Source organism: Dermacentor andersoni, chromosome 4 (assembly GCF_023375885.2).
Source record: "Dermacentor andersoni chromosome 4, qqDerAnde1_hic_scaffold, whole genome shotgun sequence".
Classification (NCBI taxonomy): Eukaryota; Metazoa; Arthropoda; class Arachnida; order Ixodida; family Ixodidae; genus Dermacentor; species Dermacentor andersoni.
This window is the reverse complement of record NC_092817.1, coordinates 58,736,549-58,757,962: the sequence shown is the minus strand read 5'-3', so window position 1 is coordinate 58,757,962 and position 21,414 is coordinate 58,736,549. Positions and strand designations below refer to the sequence as shown.

The 21,414-nt window shown below is 45.6% G+C and overlaps 1 protein-coding gene across 8 annotated transcripts in view; it reads right to left on the bottom strand.

Moving 5' to 3' along the window:
* The window catches only part of HERC2 (E3 ubiquitin-protein ligase HERC2), a 180,132-nt gene that overhangs the window by 50,283 nt on the left and 108,435 nt on the right, over positions 1 to 21,414 (bottom strand). For 4 of the 8 annotated variants that reach the window (XM_055073822.2, XM_055073823.2, XM_055073827.2 and 1 more), the window contains 7 exons: positions 18,976 to 19,339; positions 15,334 to 15,512; positions 13,429 to 13,584; positions 11,268 to 11,565; positions 1,360 to 1,468; positions 1,064 to 1,200; positions 92 to 303 (listed from right to left, as the gene is read on the bottom strand). In XM_055073822.2, coding sequence (XP_054929797.1) covers positions 92 to 303; positions 1,064 to 1,200; positions 1,360 to 1,468; positions 11,268 to 11,565; positions 13,429 to 13,584; positions 15,334 to 15,512; positions 18,976 to 19,339 — 1,455 coding nt within the window. The remainder of the gene's footprint in view (positions 1 to 91; positions 304 to 1,063; positions 1,201 to 1,359; positions 1,469 to 11,267; positions 11,566 to 13,428; positions 13,585 to 15,333; positions 15,513 to 18,975; positions 19,340 to 21,414) is intronic. The other 4 variants (XM_055073824.2, XM_050183007.3, XM_055073825.2 and 1 more) reach the window with 3 other exon arrangements.

The following is a 21,414-nucleotide window of genomic DNA, read 5'->3' as shown; positions in this document are numbered from 1 at the left end:
AATGCTGCCTCCTAATGAGAACTGCAGAAAGAACTGGTCGCTCTGCACAATCGAGTTACCCAAATTCAGGCTAAACCTGCCACATTCTCACCTTCCCCCGTGGGCCACAGCTCTGCCAGGCTGATCGAGTGCCATCGATGAGGCAATTGGCATTGCTCTCACTTGACGAGACCGTCAAGGCCTTGACACAGTGACCCCACTTGTCCAGCAAGGCTACAGGACCACCATACCGGCTTTCACCATCTACTGACCTCTTCTTATAAGAGCACTCCCCTGGGTATCCTCCATACGTTGGCAAAGCACCTGCAACCAAACCATAGTGTTACCAGAGCCTAATGAACAATGACAGAAAAGCTGAAGTTTTTCTGTCATGTTCACAGATGTGAAAGACCTGTGAAAAAGAAAAAAAAAAATACCTTCAAGTAGTTAGACAACATGCTACATGTTGCTGCAAATATCACTGTAAAAAATTCATTGAAATATTAAGAAGAAAATTATTTGCAGAAAATACTTTTCTTTTTCACATGAACTTAAGCTTTAGGAGCTATGCCCATTCTTCACTTTCATACTAAATATGAAAACTTGCTGAGAAGTCAGCAATCCTGTCCCAACAACTGAAAGACACAGAAAAGTAACAATGGGCAATCTGTTTGTATTTGCAGGACGCTCTTCCAGAAGCAAATGTGAGTGCTTAATTGTGTATAAAACTGTAAAAATGCACAATCATCATCACACTTTTATATTATGGGGTTTTACATGCCAAAACCATGATCTCACCATGAGGCACGCTGTAGGGGGGGACTCTGGATAAATTTTGACCATCTGGGGTTCTTTAATGTGCACCTAAATCTAAGTACATGGCTGTTTTTGCATTTCCCCCCCATAGAAATGCGGCCTCTGCTGTGGATCATCACACTTAAAGAGATAAATGTATGGCTATTAACATGCATGTGAATTCATACAGAAGTGTGTACATTAAGGCAACACATAAGAGTCAGCACATTATTAACAAACCATTGATACTAGCAGTAACAATTTCAACATTTCATCAACAATTGCTTACCAACTCGGGATATCTCATTGAAGGGATGCTTGTGGACCTGATTTGTTTTGAAGCACCTTTCACAAAAGTTGTAGTTCCTGCAGAAGCGGCACTTGAATCGGGTTCCAACTATAGGGCATGTTTCACAGCCATCACAGCTGCAAAGTCAGAGAAAATTTAAGTAATGCAAAACAAAAATAACTAGATAGTCAATGCTTCCATTAAGGTTGGCCTTTCATAACAGTATCAAATATGGGTCAATTCCTCCAACAAAACCCCAAGTCAAATAGGTGCATAAGAGAGAAAAATACACTCACACAATGTTTTCATGAATGATAGATACACGTTCCATCTCAGAGACCAGCCCCATCCAATTTGACTGTTGTGGGAAGTCGACAGTGACATCACGGCCATTGCGGCTGACATCTGCGAAAACATAAAACGTACAAAGCAAGACTATGCTCCACTTTCCTCTACAATAAGAAAAAAAAAAAAGAGAAGGTGCGATAAGGAGAAGGTAACAAAGTACAGTGGAACCCCGACTATACGACCTTCTCGGGACCGCGAGAAAGTGTAGTTACTAGTAAAATGCGGGTGTCGTAAAATCCGAACATAAATTATGCCTATAAAAATACTACTTATTTCGTGCGATGGATTTACGAGAAACTTAAATGTAAACTACTAACATACTCTGCAGGGCTTGGAAACCCAAATTCCCCAAAAAGTAAATGTGATACGAATTAATGCTGCAGTACAGGTAACAATCATGCTTTATTCAAACGAACCTTTACGGCACCCCACTGCCCACTGCGGCGATTCCCGCCAGCTGGCGCGAACTTTAAACAAAGTCGGTAAGTTTCTTTTGGACCTTGTTTGATCCATGAAGCAAGAGCTTTCGCTCGAGTTGGGCAACGTCTGAAAGGAGGTCATCTGCGGCGTCGCATGAACAGATGCAGTTCTGGATGCCGTCTATGTGCCATAGCACCTCGGCAAACGTGGTAGGCACAGGCACGGCATCTGTGGCGTCGTCGTTGTCCTTGTCCGATGTTGCAGCGGTGTCGGCACTAGGCAAAGCCTTCTCGATGGCGTCATCCAGCGACACCTCGCCACAGATCGCAACGTTGTCGTCAGCCTCTACGTACTCGGTGAAGGTCGCGGTGAGGTTTAAACCCTCGAAATCCTCATCGGCGAAGCCTGCATCAGCCTCGAGTGGCATCGAGGTTGTTGCGTCCCTAGCAGAGGAGGCACCGTAAAAACCGGAATATAGGTTGAACTTTTTTTCAAAGAACTATTGCGAAAAGTCGACCCTCGTCTTATATCACGGACATTGGCGGAAAAACTACGGAAGTCTTGCAACAATGGGTGGATGAAGTAAAGAAGCGCCTTCACCGTCACCATCACCAGCAGCGCGTCGTGCCGATATTGTAGCACCGCCAATTTGCGTTTACATTGTCCCAAAGTTATATTGGTTAAAGGCTGCTTTTTCACATTTCGTTTCAAAATGAGCGGAACCCGACGACAAGTCGCTGTCACCTTCAAGAAAACGGCGATTGAGTGCACAGAAGCCCACGGCAACCTCGCGGCACAGCTCGAATTTGGAGTACCTGAAAAGAGCATTCGGTACTGGCGGAGACAGAAGCAGCAAACCAACAGAAAACGTCATCTCGTGGGCGGACCGCAGCGGACCGCAAAACTGGAAGACAAGGTTGCGGAGTTCGTCCGGGAGCTGTGTGTAAGATCGCTGCCTGTGACAGCCGAATGCATCCGTTTGAAAGCGGTAGAGATCGCACGCGCCTCTGGACTGGGCAGCGAGAAGCACTCGTCATACGACTCTAGTTCGGACCACTCTAATCAAACGCATTGCTCTGATTCGCAGTAGCGCTTGCGCACTTCGTGCCCTTCTGCGTACTGTACACCCGGCCAATTTTTAACAGTATAGCGCGACCATCGACCCGTGTGTTTGTCAGCACCTTATCACCACGGCACGGAGCGGCCAAATAGCGAAAGTAAGCGCACGTGTACACATGCGCGTATCTCGTTTGTTTCGCCGCTCAGCGCCGTTAATAAGGTGCTGACAAGCACGCGGGTCGACGGTCGCGCGATACTGTTAAAAATTGGCCGGGTGCACATGCGAGCAGCATTTAAATAAATACTGTCACTATTGTGCATGAGTCGCATTTGCTTCAAGGTAAGGGTGTCTTTCGGTACTTTTGCCATTGAAAAAGATTTTTTTCATTTTTAGAATTCGTTAGTTGGGGGATCGACCTATATTCCGGTCCGACCTATAGTCCAGTTTTTACGGTAGTCTCTCGCTTAAAGCCACCAGTGCTTGAATGAGTTAGCAATTGTGCTTCGCGACACTGCGTTCCACGAACTGGCAATAAAATGCATGACGTCGAGCACAGTGATATTTTTTTCCGACTCGCTGCACTCCGTAGCCGCCAGCCGACACTGCCCTAACCGCTTCCGATACCCTTGCTTGACGCACTTAATGATCCCGGCATCCAGCGGCTGCAGTTGGCTTGTGCAGTTGGGCGGAAAAAAAAACAACCCTTATGTTCCTCAGGCTGGACATATCGGGTGGGTGGCACAGCACAATGCGTTGTCCACGAAAAGCAATATTTTCCTCGCCTTAGCACCAATTTTGTTATTCAGCTGCTGCAAAAAATTGCTGAAGAGTGAAGACGTCATGCACACCTTTTTGTTGAAGTTGTAGCTGCACGGCAGCGTCTTCAAGCTCTTAAAGCACCATGGCTTTGCAAACTTTCCAACAACGAGCACGGGCAACCTCTCAGAACCGTCCTCGTTAGCACAGAATAGTGCCATCACACGCTCTTTACTACGCTTGCCACCATGACAGCTGTCACCCTTAAACGCAAGGGTTTGCTCGGGCTGCATATGGTAAAAACTACCGCTCTCATCGGCGTTGAAAACATCGCAGGGCTTGTATGCAGCAATCATCTCCTACAGTGACTCCATCCACTCGTTCACCGTTGAAACATCCACGGACGTGCTTTCTCCGCAGGAGCGGCTGTACACAATCCTATTTCATCTTTTAAAGCGATCCAGCCACCCGTTCGATGCCTCAAAGTCGTCGATGCCCAGACACAATGCCACAAGGTCCGCCTTTTCTTTTAGAATGATGGCGTCAACATTGATCGCAGAGCTCCGTGCTTGATGCAGCCACTTGACGAGAACTTATTCTAAATTCTTATGCTGTCCTTCTTTTGTCGCTTTCTGCTTGAGCCAGAACTTGTTGGCATTCTTCAATATCACCGCTTTGTATGCCAGGATCGTCTTAAGCAAAGATTCGGGTATCTTAAGGTCCTGAGCAATGCTGGTTTTCGTGGCTCCATGCCGCTTTTCCGTTTCGTCCATAATATTCAGCTTATTGCCTGTCTCACAGAACTGTCCGCTTTCAGGACATCGTGCGTTGCATTGCTCCACACAACTCAAAACCTCCGCTGAACGCTGGTCGCTAGGATTACGACGAAGAACACGTGCAATAAACCTAGGCCTCCCCGCGCTACCTTGTCGGTGATCTGCTGCTGGGAAACTGGAAGGAGAGAAACGCTTCCCAAATGTGATGAGAGGCGACGCCGCCGAGAAGAGAGGGAGAAAGTGATTGTGGAGAAGAAAAGGCGCTATTTCAGCACAGCGAGCGTCACGGGCTGCTACTGGTGGGGGAGAGAGAAACTAACGATGAGACAAGGCAGGGAAGAAAGCTGCGCCGGAGTGAACCGGTCGAGCGTTGTCAAGCGCTCTGCATGGCGAGAGACAGAGCGAGGAAAGAGATCTGGGGCACTTTTCTTTCGTCCGCCGTTCTATCCTGCGCTTCGCGAGAGTCGTCATATAACATGGGCCATGCGTAAAATTGCGTCGGATAAGCGGGGTTTTTAATGCATTGCTTCTATAAGGACTTCTCCGGGACTGCGATCATAAATCCCGGGTCATCGCAAAACCGGGGGATGTATAACCAGGGTTCCACTGTAATGCTAAGATTTGTCACCGGAGAAGAAAGGCAATATTATTTACAGCATTGCTCAAAATGCATTTAAACAATCTTGGCTCAGTAACACTCTCAGGGCTAAATAGATTCTACACTTATAAATTTTAAGATACACAAAATTAATAACTTGGATTTCAGAGGGCTTACAAAAGCTCCCTAGAATTCATATCTTGGGCATTTGGTACTTCCTACAATGACACAGCCTCTTGTTTTGCCTTCTTTGTTAATTCAAGTACCGCAGACTGTGCAAAGAGCCACAAAGTTCAGGTGAAAGCAGCGACTTTAAAACTGCCCCAGACGTATGCTATATTCATAGACATAGACATATATATTGCCATGCAGCCTGCATTCAAGTACCACACAGATCGCTTTGGACACCGCAAACATTGCAACAAAGCGAAACACCACCAGTGTCCATCACGACACGAGGAGTGCACCTGCCTACCAGCCTGCGTGCGCACGAGCTCCCACTGAGGTGCAACCCCACGAATGGGAAACGACTGCATGTGGTTTCATCAAGAGAGGGTGCAAGTGGCATTGGAGGACCGTAGCTCGCGGCAGAGGACGTTTTTCATCTGCCTTCGCTGCGCAGGTGACAGAATGATCTTCTTTAGCTCTGTGCACAAGTTTGCCCCTTAATATATAGTTTCATAAGCCTGTGTTGACTAAAGTGGCTACCTTTCTGGTGGAGGTGCGGGGTATGATACCGAGCCCCGCAGACCAAAGAGAGCGTACTCCTGATCCTTCGCAATTGGAACCCGTGGAACTGACGCCAGTGCACGAATGGATCAGCCGTCGTCTTCGAGGGGATTCGCCAGGATTCGGTCCTCTTCTCTTTGCAGCAAGGGCGCCAACTGACACCGCTACCATGACCAGCCAAGTTCCACTGGCACAACTCACCGTGAGCCAACCTATCACACCACAAACCTTCCACAGTGACTCGTTCAAAGACTCCGAGGACTGGTTGGACCATTTCGAGAGAGTAGAAAGGTAGAACGAATGGAGTGAAGAACGCAAGCTGCACACTGTGTACTTTGCTTTAGAAGACTCGGCACGAGCGTGGTACGAAAACCATGAGGCTTCTCTGTCAGCTTGGGAAGACTTTCAGTGGCAGCTGCTGACTACGTATGGTAGCAATGATTGCAGGGACATGGCAGAAACTGCTCTTCATGCACAGAATCAGTGCACGAATGAAAGTGTGGCCATGTACATGGAGGACATGTCCTGCCTTTTCAAGCGCGCTGACCCCAACATGAGCAAAAACAAAAAGGTGCACCATCTCGTGTGTGGAGTAAAGCAAGAGCTTTTCGCAGGTTGTTGTATATGCTGCCATCTAGTGAAAGTGGGGAGACATAGTTCCCCGTGACTACGCGTGGTCGGCGATCTGGCAGCGCGTGCTCTTCTTCTTCTTCTTGAGATAGAACATGTCGGAGAGACCTTTAAACGTGTGCGTATGTGACTCCTCATCTGGCCGTCTCGCTCTTCCTTCCTGGCTACAACACAGGTCTCATTCGCAATCTGCCACGCACCGTTGTTGAGTTTCGATCGGAAGCAACAACGATTGAAATGATGCTTCAGCAGCGAGCCTGGCAATACAACCGCGGCCTAAGCTGTGCGTCCACAGATATGTTTTTTGTGTGAATTGAGAATAATCTGCATACACTGCAGGAATTCGTCAAGTCTGTAGTCAGGGAAGAGCTATGCAAGATGCTGTTTCATGAAGCTCTTCTGGAACCGTCTACCGTCGATATCATCAGAAGCGAAGTGACGCAAGCCATACGGGAACCACAGTGTGAGCCAACACCAGCATGACTGACGCCAACGTACTCCGACATGCTCAGGTGACCCGTTGTTCACAGTGCACCCATCGTTCACAGTGTGCCCATCGTTCACAGTGTGCCCATCGTTCACAGTGCGCCCATCGCGAGGCCAAGTAACTACCTACCGATAGCACACAATGCACCCTGTATGGCTGAGACAAGGCCCTGGAAAAGTGACGTGTGGTGTGACGCCGACTGTAGACCTCTGTGTTTTCACTGTGGAGAGGCTGGTCCTCTGTACCGATTTTGCCTGTACCGTCAAGCTGGTCTTAGAGCATTTCCTATGAATGCACCATGCCCCGGAAACGGTGAAAGACCATACGACATCGAGGAGTACTTATGTACGCATCAGAGTTTAAGCACATCTCGTCATCAATAATCGCAGTCGCTATACCCTATGCATTACCGATCGCCAAGCCAACTTGCCTCTTCAAGCACAGCTAGGCATTGTTCGCCTAGCCCAAAGCCGGAAAACTGAAGCAAGTGACTTGTGGAGGCGAGGCTGCTAACAATGAGACATGCGAAGATCGTCCACTGCGGTGCCAGGGTGACATAGACGATTGGTTCCAGGTAAAGAAGTGCAGTAATGAGAAAATAGCTTCAGACTTGCCTTTGCTTATTGCTGGGTTTGAGATGAATGCGTTGACACAGGGGCAGATTATTCAGTGATAAGCTATAAACTGGCAAAGAAGCTAAAGAAAGTTTTGACGGAGCGGAATGGACCTCAGATACGCACAGCAGGTCAGATATGAGGATTTACATAGGTTGGTGATTTCGTAGTACTTTTGAAATGCTCGAGGGATGTTATACTTGGAATAGATTTTCTTAAGGCTAATGGCGCCATTATCCACTTATAGAAGTCAAGCGTATCATTCTCAACCAAACAAGCTATAACCTGGGAAGAATCGGGAGAACCATATGTCACTCTACTGCAAGTCGTCGATGACGATGTAACTGTACCGCCACGCAGCAGTGTAATAGTTCTCGTCAAAAATGACACATTCAATAACTACCAAGGTATAGCAGGTAGCAACACGAAACAAACTTTTCCTGAACAACGAAAACTTTTCCTGAACAGAAATGTGTGTGTGGCACGAGGAGTCGTTCAGTTCCGTAACGGGTGCACAAATATCTTCCTCATGAATTAGGCAGCCTAGAGCTAGCATCAGCAGCTGTGCCGACAACCAGCAACGTCTGTGAGGTAATTGCCATCAATCCGAACCTTTCAGCGCTTCAAAAGCAACAGTTACACAGCCTGATACAAGATTTTGCTGAGTGTTTCTCTAGTTCTTTAGAAGTGCAGTGCACGAATATTGCAAGGCACAGAATTATAGCAGAAGAGACAACCAGACTGGTATGCCAGCATCCGTATCGAGCCTCGCCAAAAGAGAGAGAGATTATCAAGAACTAAGTAAGCGAAATGCTCGAATACGATGTCATTCAGCCTTCCAACAGGCTGTGGGCAATCCAAAATACTCCTTTGTCGATATTTTGGGCCCTATGAAGTAGTTCACCGACTTAGTGACCTTACTTATGAAGTAAAGTCTGCTGGACACGAGTGTTCAAGGCAACGCAACCCCACGGAACGGGTACATGTTATGCGCATGAAATGTTATTACGTCAGATAAATAGGAGCCCCCAGCAAGACGTCCATGATGCAAATTATCTCATTTGCAACATGTACACTGTACATTGTTTTCTTACGCATCGGGATGATGCACATCAGGAGGAGGGATAGTGCCACGTAGCCTGCATTCAAGTACCACACAGATCACTTTGGACACTGCAAGCATTGCAACAAAGCTAAACACCACCAGCATCCATCACGACCTGCAGAGTGCACGTGCCTGCCAGCCTGCATGCACACGAGCTCCCACCAAGGTGCTACCCCACCAATGGGAAACGACTGCGTGTGGTTTCATCAAGAGAGGCCGCAAGCGGCGTTGGAGGACAGTGGCTCACGGCAGAGGACGTTTTTCGTTTGCCTTTGCTGCGCAGACAACAGAGTATCTTCTTTAGCCCTGGGCACAAGTTCGTCCCTTAATAAATAGTTTATTTTTATAAACCTGTGTTGACTAAAGTCACTACAATATTCAGACATAGTTCCTCAGCTTAGTAATACTAGTGAACGTATTAACTTCCAAACCACACTTGTGATCTTTTATGAATAAAATTAAAAGCATTACATTGCTCACATAGAACTTTTTTAATGCATTACCATTAGAAGTGTCAAAGTGAAAAAAAATGTGTATGAGTGGAGTATGGGAAGCCAGTCACGTGGTAGAGGTGTGTGCGTGTGTGTGTGCGTGCAAGTGTGTATGTGGTGCAACTGAGGGTGGTTTGCTCCAGACCACCGTCCGTTGCACTTTGCCCCTCAAAGAGTCAGGACCTGAGTCGAGTGAGCTCCTGAACAACACTTTGCAATGTGAACAAGGTTTAAATCATGGATCCGGGATCTTAAGGAGGTGTGAATTCAAAGAGGTGCATTTCTCTTCCGTTTACCACTAATTCACCACTGGATATTTTATTTTTTAGTCTGCACAATGTTTTCTGCATGATTGTCCTCCATAGTAAACACAGCGTTCACCTCATGCATTGGGTCATCTGTTTCCACGGTATCGCCATTTAGTTCGCTAAGGAATATTAACATAGTATTAGGCAAAGCAGTGGTAACAACAGAGTAGCTCCTGTGTATTGCGTACGACGATGTACAGAGCTTTTGCTTAGTGTCGTTCACAGTGTATGCTGATCAGATTTCACGCACTCAGGCACTGTAGATAAATGTGTTGATTTTGGATCTTTGGATCTTAGAGACACAAAGCAACATGCGGTTTGGCTTCATTGCATGACACAAACGTGATGGTGGGAGTTGGTGTCCACAATTAATGAGCTGTGAAACGAGAGATGGCATGAGTGTTCTGATGCTAGTTCCACCTGACGAAGTCCCTAACTTGGGTACAAGAAAAACTTGCTTTAGCCTTTTCAGCTTTGGGATGTCACTGCGTGCGACCGGCTGTGTGCTCGTCGGTGCACTCTGCAAGATTAACCTGCAGAAGATTCCCTGTTTGGCTTTGGAGTGCAGCACTGGCACAAGCAAACACAGTCGCTCGGACATGCTGTCTGCTAGACTACACCCGCAAATGACCTTGGTGTCTGCTTACAGCATGGGCAAACATTATTTGCTCAGTATCCTTGCATGCCGAGTCAGACATCTTCAATTCCTCAGCATGTTCTACCAGCGTGTTACATTTCCTGTATGTAGTATTTCAGCTAGTTGTCATTGTTGCATAAAAAGGACCAAGAAATGACCTTTTAGTATGTTTTCAATGCTGTGTGCTGTGTCCTTTGTTCCTAAATACACTGCTCTTGCACTGTTCTTCTACGAGGAGGAAATTCATAGAATAAAAATGGATTGGATCGCACATGACAGACATTGTCAGCTCCTGACTGGAAGCTTACCATTATCACTGAAAAGGAAGGTGTACAATCAGTGCATTTTACCAGTGCTGACATATGGAGCAGAGACTTGGAGACTGACAAAGAAGCATGAGAACAAGGACCGCACAAAAAGTGATGGAATGAAGATTGCTAGGCATAACGTTAAGAGACAGAAAGAGAGCGATTTGGATCAGAGAACAAACGGGTATAGCCAATGATCTGATTGACATTAAGAGAAAAAAATGGAGTTGGGCAGGTCATGTAATGCATCGGTTATATAACTGCTGGACCATTAGGGTTACAGAATGGGTACCAAGAGAAGGGAAACACAATCAAGGACGACAGAAGACTAGGTGGAGCGATGAAATTAGGAAATCCGCGGGCGCCAGTTGGAATCGGTCCGCGCACGACAGGGGTAATTGGAGATCGCAGAAAGAGGCCTTCGTCCTGCAGTGGACATAAAACAGGCTGATGATGATGATGATGCACTGTAGACCCTACAAGCTTGAGGCATGCAAGAACACCTGCTTTGAGGCTGAGTGGCTGTAGCAGTCTGATGTTAAGCAAAAGATCGAAGGCTTGACTCCCAGCAGTGGCGCCCTTTAAATGGGTGCAGAAAGCAAAAATGCCCCTTGCACACAGATTATGCGCATGTAAAAAGGAGGTCAACAGGTGGTGAAAATTAGTCCAGTGCCTTCTACTGTGGCACTTATAGCACATTATGCAGCTTTAGGATGTAAAACTGCATGAGTTAACAAATTTAAGCATACGAGAAAAACAAAAAAAAGGGGCATTGCAGCAACACAACTGAAGAAATACACAGTAGTTGTACCTAGTATTGTGCCTAACAAGCATATCTAGACTTATATTTCTGAAGGAAGGATGGGAAGTAATACTAGTAGGTGGAAATGGAGAGAGACCTGCCAGCAGCCCCCCGGCTTTGTCTCAGTAGACTCACTCAAAGCAGAGCACTCACTGGTGACCGTGCCAATGCTGGAGCGCGTCACTGAACCCCACTTGTACTTGGGCTGGCTAACGGTGGGCCGCACTCGCACTCGATCCCCAGCACGTAGAGCCGACTGTGACTGTGAAGCTTGCGTGAGAGCAGATGAAGATGCAGGCAGGCTTGCCGCTGCTTGTTGCGAGTCCCCCAGCAGCTCTACGTGAATGTACCGCACCCAGTAGACGCCACCTTTGTGCTGCCAATCGGCCAATACATTCAGGTCGTGCAGGCCGTCATGGTCCACCTGTAACAGCTTCTTTTTATCATTGCAATTTTTATTTATTTATTTTGCTGTTCACATCTTATAAACATTATGTGTGCTCACATGGACTACGCCTAGAGAAATTTGAAATTGCTTATAATATTCATAGTCAGAAATGACTGGGGTCATTGCTACTGCAAAGTCGTTTGCCTGACATATTGCTGGATGGTGCTGACAAATAATCACTGTTACTGAGAATGAGCCAGACAAATTTAAGAAAAATGATAACTAAAGCTGCGTCTGTTTTCAGCTGATTATTTTTTATGCCTCAGATCATCATCAACAATAACAACATGTAATAGTTACCTATCTTGCTTGCCACAGGAATTAATGCCATGGCTGAGCAATGAAATGCTTTTGGTGGAATGGCAGACCACTTGCAAAGGACTAGATTACACAAATGTAGCAGACAAGCTAACAAAAAATTAAGAAAAGCATGAGCACTGCCCAACAAAGGAAAAGTAGTAATCCTGAGTCCTCAATCATCAGCTGCTCCCACAGCTGTGTGCATTTCAAAATGGAAACACTTATCACCATTCGAACAGATATTGATACGGCGCTGGCGAACTTTCACGACATTTCTTGCTCACATCTAGTGCTTATAGGAGAAAGGTGATACGTTAACTGAAATTTCTGAGCAGCTAGTCTGGATGCATGTTAGTGCCAGTGAATGTATACCATAGTCAGTAGAGTTCCAGTAACAGGCAAGTTATAAGCTAAGGTTCAATTCCAAACTTTAATTTCCTTCAGAAGGATGGCAGAGGAGAATAGTTTGTTGGGAGAGTTGGTATGCTATTCTTGAAGCAAGCATCAAGAAAGATTGCACGACAGAAAAAAGAAAGATGGACTCAGTGCTATGTCCATCTCTTCTTTCTACACGGTAATTTTTCGTGCTGCTTACCTCAAGAATTTAATTTTCTTTGCTTTAAATGTACAGTTGAAGTGTATTTCATGCCTACCATCAGTATTTGATGCTTCAAATTTATTGTGTTCTTCTGTTGCACTCCAGTTTCAATTAATCTTATCACACCTTTTAGGTCAACATGTATCATAGAAGAAAAGCTGCAGTCCTTTTGTCAATGGCTATATAGCATGTCAGATACATTATGTGGCAGATACCTGTTCTCATGTCCATCACTTAGAAAGGCATATCCACCGACCCCCCCAAAAAGTGTACATCTTCTTTTTTTGTGTGTGTGTGTGTCCACATGGAAGTACGGCAACACCAAAGGTGCATTAAATGGTTTTCATTTTCAGTGAGTGTGAGGTGCCCAGCTCGCTCAGTGTTGACGATATTAACAGAGAGATGTGCTCAGCTGTGAAAGCAGGCTTCTTCTGATAAGACGCACTTGTCATACAGCTGCTTTTGTTACACTAAGAAAGTTGCAAAGTCCTCGCCTTACTGGTGGAGGGTTCTCTCTCTTATTTTTTTTCATCACTGGCTCTATATTTCCGTCATGTTGCTGTCTCCAACCTGGCCATGGAATATCGCCCTAGTCATGCCATAATCCATGACACATGTGTATAAAATTACAGCAAACCAGGAACAAAGACACAGATTAGATACACAAATGAAAAAAAAAAAGAAAACATTCTTTATCACATAGTGGCCAATTACAATAAATGGTGCTCGAAGTCAACATGCTACAATGACAATGAGTTTCGCTAAAGAAAAAGGGGAAAAAAGAAAGCTAATGAGAAAATTAATATTTGCTTAGCTTCAAATATTCAAAAACTATTAAGCAAATGGTGTTCAAGTTGAATATGAGTATGAAGAATATAATAATACATATGAATTTGAAGATTTAAAATATTCACAAAACCTGTAATTTTGCCAGGAAGCATCATACTCACCTCTACAACACGGCCAACGTCGCCTTCATGGACCTCCTCATACGTACGGCAGCACTGAACCAACATGCCAAGTGAAATGTGGTTCCGAACATAGACAGCATAGTCATCATTGTTTGTGAAATCTGCTCTGCAGAGGTAGCCTGTGCTTGGTGGTGCCTGAAACAACAAAAGAGTTCACCGCTAAATTTCTTGTTTAAGGTCAACAGGACGTATCAAGAAAACATGTAACAAGTTTACGGTTTGGAAAAGATATACTTGTGCTGTAACACACAAAGCTTTCAACAACACTTACATTAGATAGGCCTTGAATGACCTTTTTATCGAAGCCGAGAAATGCATTTGAAGTTAAATTAGAATATTTCAGAAATACTTTGCTGTGAAAAGTACTTCAATCTGTTCAGCAGAAGCGGAGTTATTGGCAATCAAACATGCCGTTCACAGTGCTTCCGTTCCCTCTCCAATGACTTGCACTGTGAAGGCTACGGCAGAGCGAGGTGTGCCCACAATGCTGCACCTACTGAACGTCACCGTGGTGTGCAGTTAAAATTTTATTTTGGATGTTCACGTAGACGCCACTATTTCTGATTTTGGTGACTTCGATGCGCCAAACGTGGCTGTCCTCAATGAGCTGTAGTGTGCTCAGGCAGCGGACTCACCAGCAGACCGGTCAGCCAGCGGACCCTGTGGCGGCCACGGTATCTACGCTACGTAGCAGACTGCAGCAACGTGCAACTCCAGCGCATATGCACAGCGTTTGCTTTGTGCACGACAGGGGTTGAGTACATACGCTCATATGCTCCTGTCTGACTGTGCTATGTGGTGTGGGGCGGCTTTGTCCTGCACCAGTTTGACCGATGGATAGTAGCCACATTCAACTTGCACATTTTGAAGCATTCTCATTATGAAGGGAAGTCTGCCAAGGCGTCTAGCTAGGAGCGGCTAGGAGGTGGGCGTGCGCTGGTAACCGTGTGTGTGCTCCAACCTTAAGTTTCGTGTGGTTCGAGGCTAGTTGAGTGTTCAAAACTAGTTGATATTAGCGAGACCTGATGACTACGACTCCAACAGGGTGGCCAAAGTTTCATTCTTATGTGGGCGGCCGCAACCAAGCGTGAGCAGACGATAGTTGGCTTCTTCCGGAAGTATATAATTATTATGGAAATTCTAAAGCAGATTTTCCCTTTAACAAGCCTCTATTTAATAAACTGCGTCAATATGCAGTAACAGTAGGAAGAAGAGCACTGATCCAAACACCTTTCTTGATTGATGTCAGCTATTGGCCAATAGCAGCCACGTATGGGAATCTGTTATATTATGAAATGAATTGTCCAGAAAAGAGCAATAAGCAGGCTTTTGTTGAAAAGAGAGTAGTTGAGAGAAAAGTTACTTCACACTCTGCTTGCGAGCCCCTCGCACTGCGCACAACTGCAAAATTTTGCCGAGATGTTCACAGCAGCACATGCTATCTGCGGGCTTTGTTTTTCCCCAAACTCAAGGGGTGGCTCAGGACCCCTTTAAGGTAATGCCTGGCACTTAATAACAACAACAACAACAACAACAACAAAAAAAAGATTTATAAAATGTGCTAGTGATAACCTCATCCAACATTTCTTTTGACATGGGGGAAGGGCAACGAAATATAAAGGTGTGCTTAATGATGTTAATGCTGTATTGTTCAAACAATCTACATAGTTAAGTTACCAGCATTATATGTACAGCAAAAAGCAAGGCAACCACTTATTTAATTTTTAAAACAGCTTAGCACAAACACAAGAAGAACACTATGGTGAGCATGGTAAAACAAATCTGGGAAATCCCTGAGCTGATGTACATGACAACTGTCATTCCTCAACAGACAAAAATCCCAATCAGGTACCAACATAGCATGATACTAAAAAGGGTTCTAACCTCTGGCAGAGAACCACCCCCTTCTTCTTCATAAAGGTCATCCGAGAATGAGTCAGACTCTGAGCAGTTGTCGAGAGATGTAATGCTCTCATCATCCGAGACACAGGGAACTTCGTGCTCATGCTCCAGGAGCCAAGCCACAATGGCCTCAGGACTGGGCATCACATGGAAGGAGCCAGCTGCAAACAATATGCCACACATGAATGCACATCTTGAAAAGTCTTTTTGGCAAGTTACATTTTGTCAAAACTTGATGCTGAAAGACTCATTACAGAGCAACAAGTGAATGTGCACAAAGTCATGTTTACAGATGGTACAGAGCACGCACAGTCTACTGAAGAAGAAGATCACCAAACAGCTCTTCTTTCGTAGTTTATGTATGCTGTATATACCATACATTGCTGGGAATGCTTGAGTTTCTTCCATGTGCTGCCATTCAGACAGCTCTTGCATCTTCTGACATTTGGCTTTCCTGCATGACCCACGCAATGGCAGAAGTCGGTGCCATAGTTACGCAGCTGCGATGAGAGCATGTAGCGTGTTATGATGGGGGCATCATCTGACAGCATAGATAACACGGGTACATAAGGAACTTGCTCCTTCTCTTTAGTTGCAGGGTGTCGGTACACACGGGGCCAATCACACATTTGTTGGTGCTCTTCGTTAAACTATCCCACGAGAACCTTCCTGTTCTCTTTCGGAGCATGACGTCGGCAAGGGTGAACACGATTGCGTGAATGCACCTAAATTTGCATTACAGCACCTGTGACTGCCTTAGGCATTGGTGTCAGACACAGGTGAACATTATTTGCTTGGTATCCTTACATGGTGAGCTGAACTTCCTTGATTCCTCAGCATGTTCCATTGAGGAACATGCTGAGGAATTGCCTTGTATGTATTTTGGCTACCATTAGCTGGCTTTGTATAAAAGGAGTGATAAATCCTCTTGTTGCATGTTTGCATTACTGTATACTTTGTCCCTTGCTACGAAGATCATTTATGAACCAACAACATTAACTTGTAAAATCGACTGACATGCCTGTATATCACTACAAACCTACAAAATAAAAACAACACAGCTACTTTCACTAACTTCCCTCAACTGGTAAATTAACTGTTTATTAATGAACGAGCACTGAAGGCTTGTTCCATGTCCTGTTAGTAAAATTTTGTCAGTGTTCTCTCACCACATAGACTAAAACATAGTTACTACCATATGCTAGCACCAGTAGTATATTCAGCTCATTATAATTATCAGCTAAAACACTCATGCACCCTTGCATGCTTAGCAGAATAGTGAGGCACTTAGAGACATACATAATCATGTTGCTGTTGTAAAGATGTGAGCAAAATACACTTCTATAGCTAAAAGGTTAATGTGACCGTTATTTCATTAAAGTTAACCAATGGAAAAATTGAAGGGTGCCATCAAGGGTGCCATCAAATTTTCCATCAACCTGACCATTTGCTCACTCGAACTTCAAGTTTTCATAACACTGTATGAGTGTATTTAGAAATGAATGATATACAAATGATACAAAACTTGATACACACTTGTGGACCCCTATCATTATGGGCAAAAAGCTTCATAGCAAGGCAGTAGATTGTTGCCTTTGCCATGTTGCAGAACTTGTGGATTTGCGATCTTGCTGGGACTCGTCTCTCTCTTTTTTTTTAAATTACAGTTAAACCTCGATATGATGAACTTCAACATAACAAAATTTTTGATACAATGAAGTAATTAGCTTTCTAAACCTTCTTGTCATAGGACCCCATATATTAAAACTCCCATATAACGAAGTGTGTCTATATGCAATTTCAGTATAATAAAACTTCACTGCTGTCACAAATACAGAGGCAATAAATGGAAACTGCAGCTGATGTAGATGGTCAACTGGTTGAATTATATACCGTTTCTTGCGAATGCACCTCTCAAATCGCACATTGTGCAACAGAAAGCTGCTCCCGAAGCGGAGCAGCATCTGATGAACATGAGTAGCAGTGTAAATGTGAGATCCCCTTGCTGTCAGGCCCAGTATAAAGTCCAAATACAATAAGATCCTACATGCCTCGCCTCGCGTGATGATGTGGGCTGGGGTTGCCACCAAAAGGGTGCGAAGATGAGCCAGGAATGATGGTGGCTTGATGTGCGTTGTCTTTGAGCGAGCATAAGGGGAGAGACGGGGGGGGGGGTGGAGAGGGGGGGGGCGAGCATCTCCTCCCCTAGCCTAGCCATCCATGCGTAGCTAAACTGAGTGTGTACACCGGCTTAGACAGCTTCATGTGCATACCTAGTGCCGGAGGACACGTAATCTCGTTTCGGAGACACTCTGAAGCTGGAAGCAGAAATTACCTTTCGGCACGGACACCCAGCAGCCAGACTTCATTGTTATAACCGATAATGCAACATAGGGGCATTGTAGGAAGCAGGTTATTTCATCATGAAAAACATATAAAGTTGATGGTGCAGCAGCTTCTCGCTGTTATAACCGATAGAGTGTTAAAACCGGTATTGTTATAAGTAGGCTCGACTGTATTTCTGGTCCTTATCGTGTCAGAGAAATCTGTTGGCATGTGTACTTATGTGTATAAAAGGTTGAATTACAGTATAACAAAATTTCGATACAGCAAAGTGAAGTTTAGCAGAATGCGTTGTTGGGCAAGTTGGTTCATTGTATTTGGAAAGATTGGTTGCGCTTTGTAGACGGTCACAAGTAAGAAGACAGGACAGGCGCAAACCCGACATGACCGCTGATGCTTGGCATGATGAAGGGAGAACACTAAAGGAAGAGCCCGATGTCAAGTATCATGCCAAGCATCAGCGGTCATGTCGGGTTTGCGCCTGTCCTGTCTTCTTACTTGTGACCGTCTACAAAGCGCAACCAATCTTACCAAATACAATGAACCAACTTGCCCAACAACGCATTCTGCTAAACTTCATTTTTTCTACATCGGGCTCTTCCTTTAGTGTACTCCCTTCATCATGCCAAGCATCAGCGGTCATGTCGGGTTTGCGCCTGTCCTGTCTTCTTACTTGTGACCGTCTACACAGCGCAAACAATCTTTCCAAAAACAAAGTAAAGTGATGACTTTACTGACTTTGTTATGTCGAGGTATAACTGTATAAATAAGTAAATAAATAAATAAATAAATAAATAAATAAATAAATAAAATACAAACAAACAAACAAATAAATAAATAAAACTACATCTAATGCATTTCCCTTATTCACATGTCACTTTGTATGACAAATTTCCAGGTCGCCTGAGACGGAGCATTAATTTAGGCTTGTAGCTCATTAGAAAAGGAAGAGAATCCCATGTCTATTACCACCATTGTTAAGAACAAGGTAACCAATGACAAGCGGCTTTTGACCATATGTTCTAAATGTTTGTAAAACAAATTCATCCATTTAATTTAACAGAATGCACACAGTAACATAATGTGCAAGGTCAATATTAAACTAAATTAGTCATGACTTGAAAGAGATGCTTTAGATTAAATATTACGTGTTTCTTGGCTATGTTTAGACAAGCTGCACCACTTATTTCAGGTACTTCAATAAGGCTTATATGCTTGTTCCATTGAGTTCATCTAGAAACCCAAAAATACTGAAGTACTAGTCTTTGGAGCACTACATACCTAAGGCATTCAGGGCCATGGCCACCCCATGTCTTGGGAAACCCATTTCCACAAGCTGGCGCATGATCGGCAACGCTGCTGGAGCAGTTGCTGCCGGACCATGCAATGTGGAGAGAGAAGACCGCCGAGATGAGGATCCTTTAGACTTTGCTCTGTGTGACCGACCAGCAGCCTGCAGGCTTGCTGCTCCATCATTGCCAAAGTGGTCTGCAGCAGCCCCTTCCTCACTCATAGGGCTGTCTGCCACCGGCTCATTCTCCACTGTGTCGCCAGTGGCACATTCCAGTTCAGCAAGCAGTTGAGCAGACCGCCTTTTTCGGGTTCCCTCGGCTATCAGGAATTGGACAAGGGCAATGGCGGAAGCCTGGAGAGAAAGAGACAGGTCTCAGGAAAGGCATTTTTGAATTACACTTGCACATTTGACCAACCCAAGTAAACACATTCTAATTCCACCTGAGGTGAAGGGAGCAGGGGGCAGGTTGGCACGTGTCCTCTTTTCTAATGCGGCCGTGGCTGCGCATGGCTGACCGCACACACAGCCTGTGCACTCTGTTTTAGAGGTAATCTGCTGCATGCACTACCAGCCACAGCAGCGGTGTGGACGTGAAAGTGTGGTTGGCTTCACTTTGTACCACCGATATAATGATACAGATTTCAAAATTTTGGATAAATCGAAGTAGCCGCCGTGGTCTGTCCAACAATGTATTGAAAGCAATGTGTGATGCATCCCGCTGATTCACACTGAAATCCGCACTGCCACCAATAATTCGAACTCCACACCATCGTGGATGGGGTGAGTGCTAGGGCGCGAGAGCATGTTGGCGACACTGGTGTCGCCGTGTGGGCCGTGCAGCTTTGCTCTTTTCATCTGCAGCTCTTTGTTTAGGCCTGACTGGAAGGAGACGCGTTTGTGCCTCGCCAGGCATGGCCAATGCCTCTGTTGCAGATCGCTCTTCTCCGTCTCCTTAAGACCAAGACAAAAACGCGAATGTGGCGCTGCATGTTCTGTTTTTTCTCTTTCTTTTTTCATGTTACATCTTGGAGGCTACGCTCTTTCTCTACGAGCTGTTCTGGTGAGAAGCGGCACCAGGTAATTTCTGAAACATGGTGGTCATGACCTTTATTGGCGCTCACATTACCAAAAAACATAGCCTTCGAGATTTGTGGCTATTACTCAAAGGAAGGCATCGCTGGGATATGTGTTTAGATGCTGCCTATATGTTTATTGGAGCTCAGCAGCGTGCAGCTGGTGCAACTGTGAAGGTACAATGGAGACCAACGTCGCAGCAGGTTGTGGTGCGTTTCGCGAGTGCATTTTAGAGCATGTCTCTTGTTCCTGCGGCAAGTGTCGGTGGTGCAAAGGCACGTTTCTAGTTGAACATTTTCAATGCACATTGCTTGTGGCCAGTCACGCTACGCCACTTGCGTGGCGCCAGCCAAAATGCTGTCCCCTCTAGAATTCGATGCGTGCACCATCAGCTGCTCTCTTCGGAGCATTCACAGAATGATCCCCAACCCGTGCGCCGCTTTGAACACTTTGAACGGCTGTCTGGGACTGTCAGTGAAGCGGTGTGGGCACCTTTTATTGCCATAGCAATTATATGGACACTCCAGGCGCATTTCTGCCATCGATGTCGCCGTGACATTCCATATAATTCCAAGGGCGATAAAATTGTCGCCGCGCGCCGTATGTACGAGTGAAAGCGTGGGAGGGTGAGTCGGCGAACGCGGCTCAATCCCGCATGTGCAAGCGAGGAAGGCGGGGCGGAAGTGCACTCTCTCCTGTTGCCTGCAAGGCACAGGGGTGAAGTGAGGGAGGGGGGGGGGGGGGCATGTTCTTTGGCGGCTGTTGCTTATGGCATGGCCGTGCTGGCGCCATATCTTGAAAGCGATCTGCAACGTGGCCAAAGTGCGCAACCACGCAGGCCTCACCTTCAAAGCAGTCTGCGATGATTGCAGAGTGTGTGTAGTGCCGGTAGCTTCGTATGCACTATGCTTCCTACGCTTCATTTGCGTTGAAGCGAGAGATGTGTGAAGGCCGATTCGCTCGCTGCTGCTGCCGCGATTCCTCACTCCAGTGTTTTTCTGCTAGTTTCCGCAGACATCGAGCGAGATGTGTTCATGTTTACCTGTGCACGCGGGACACTGTGCTTGTTAATTTAGTTAGTAATCAAATGTTTAAAAGCTTATATGGCCGATAAAACTACTATCCTCTTTGTATAGCTATCTACTAATTTGCTATCGCAATCGATGCTTCACCTTTTGGGCTAAATTGCAACATTTCTTTTTCTCCTCGCCATGCATTGTGGGTTGGTGCAGTCAGCACGACGACCCCGCGGATGGAGCAAGAGCCATCTCGACATCGGGCACGTCTGACCAAGTTGGCTGCGTCCAGTTACATTGGCTACGCCAGTGCTTCGAACTATGGATGTTGTTGTT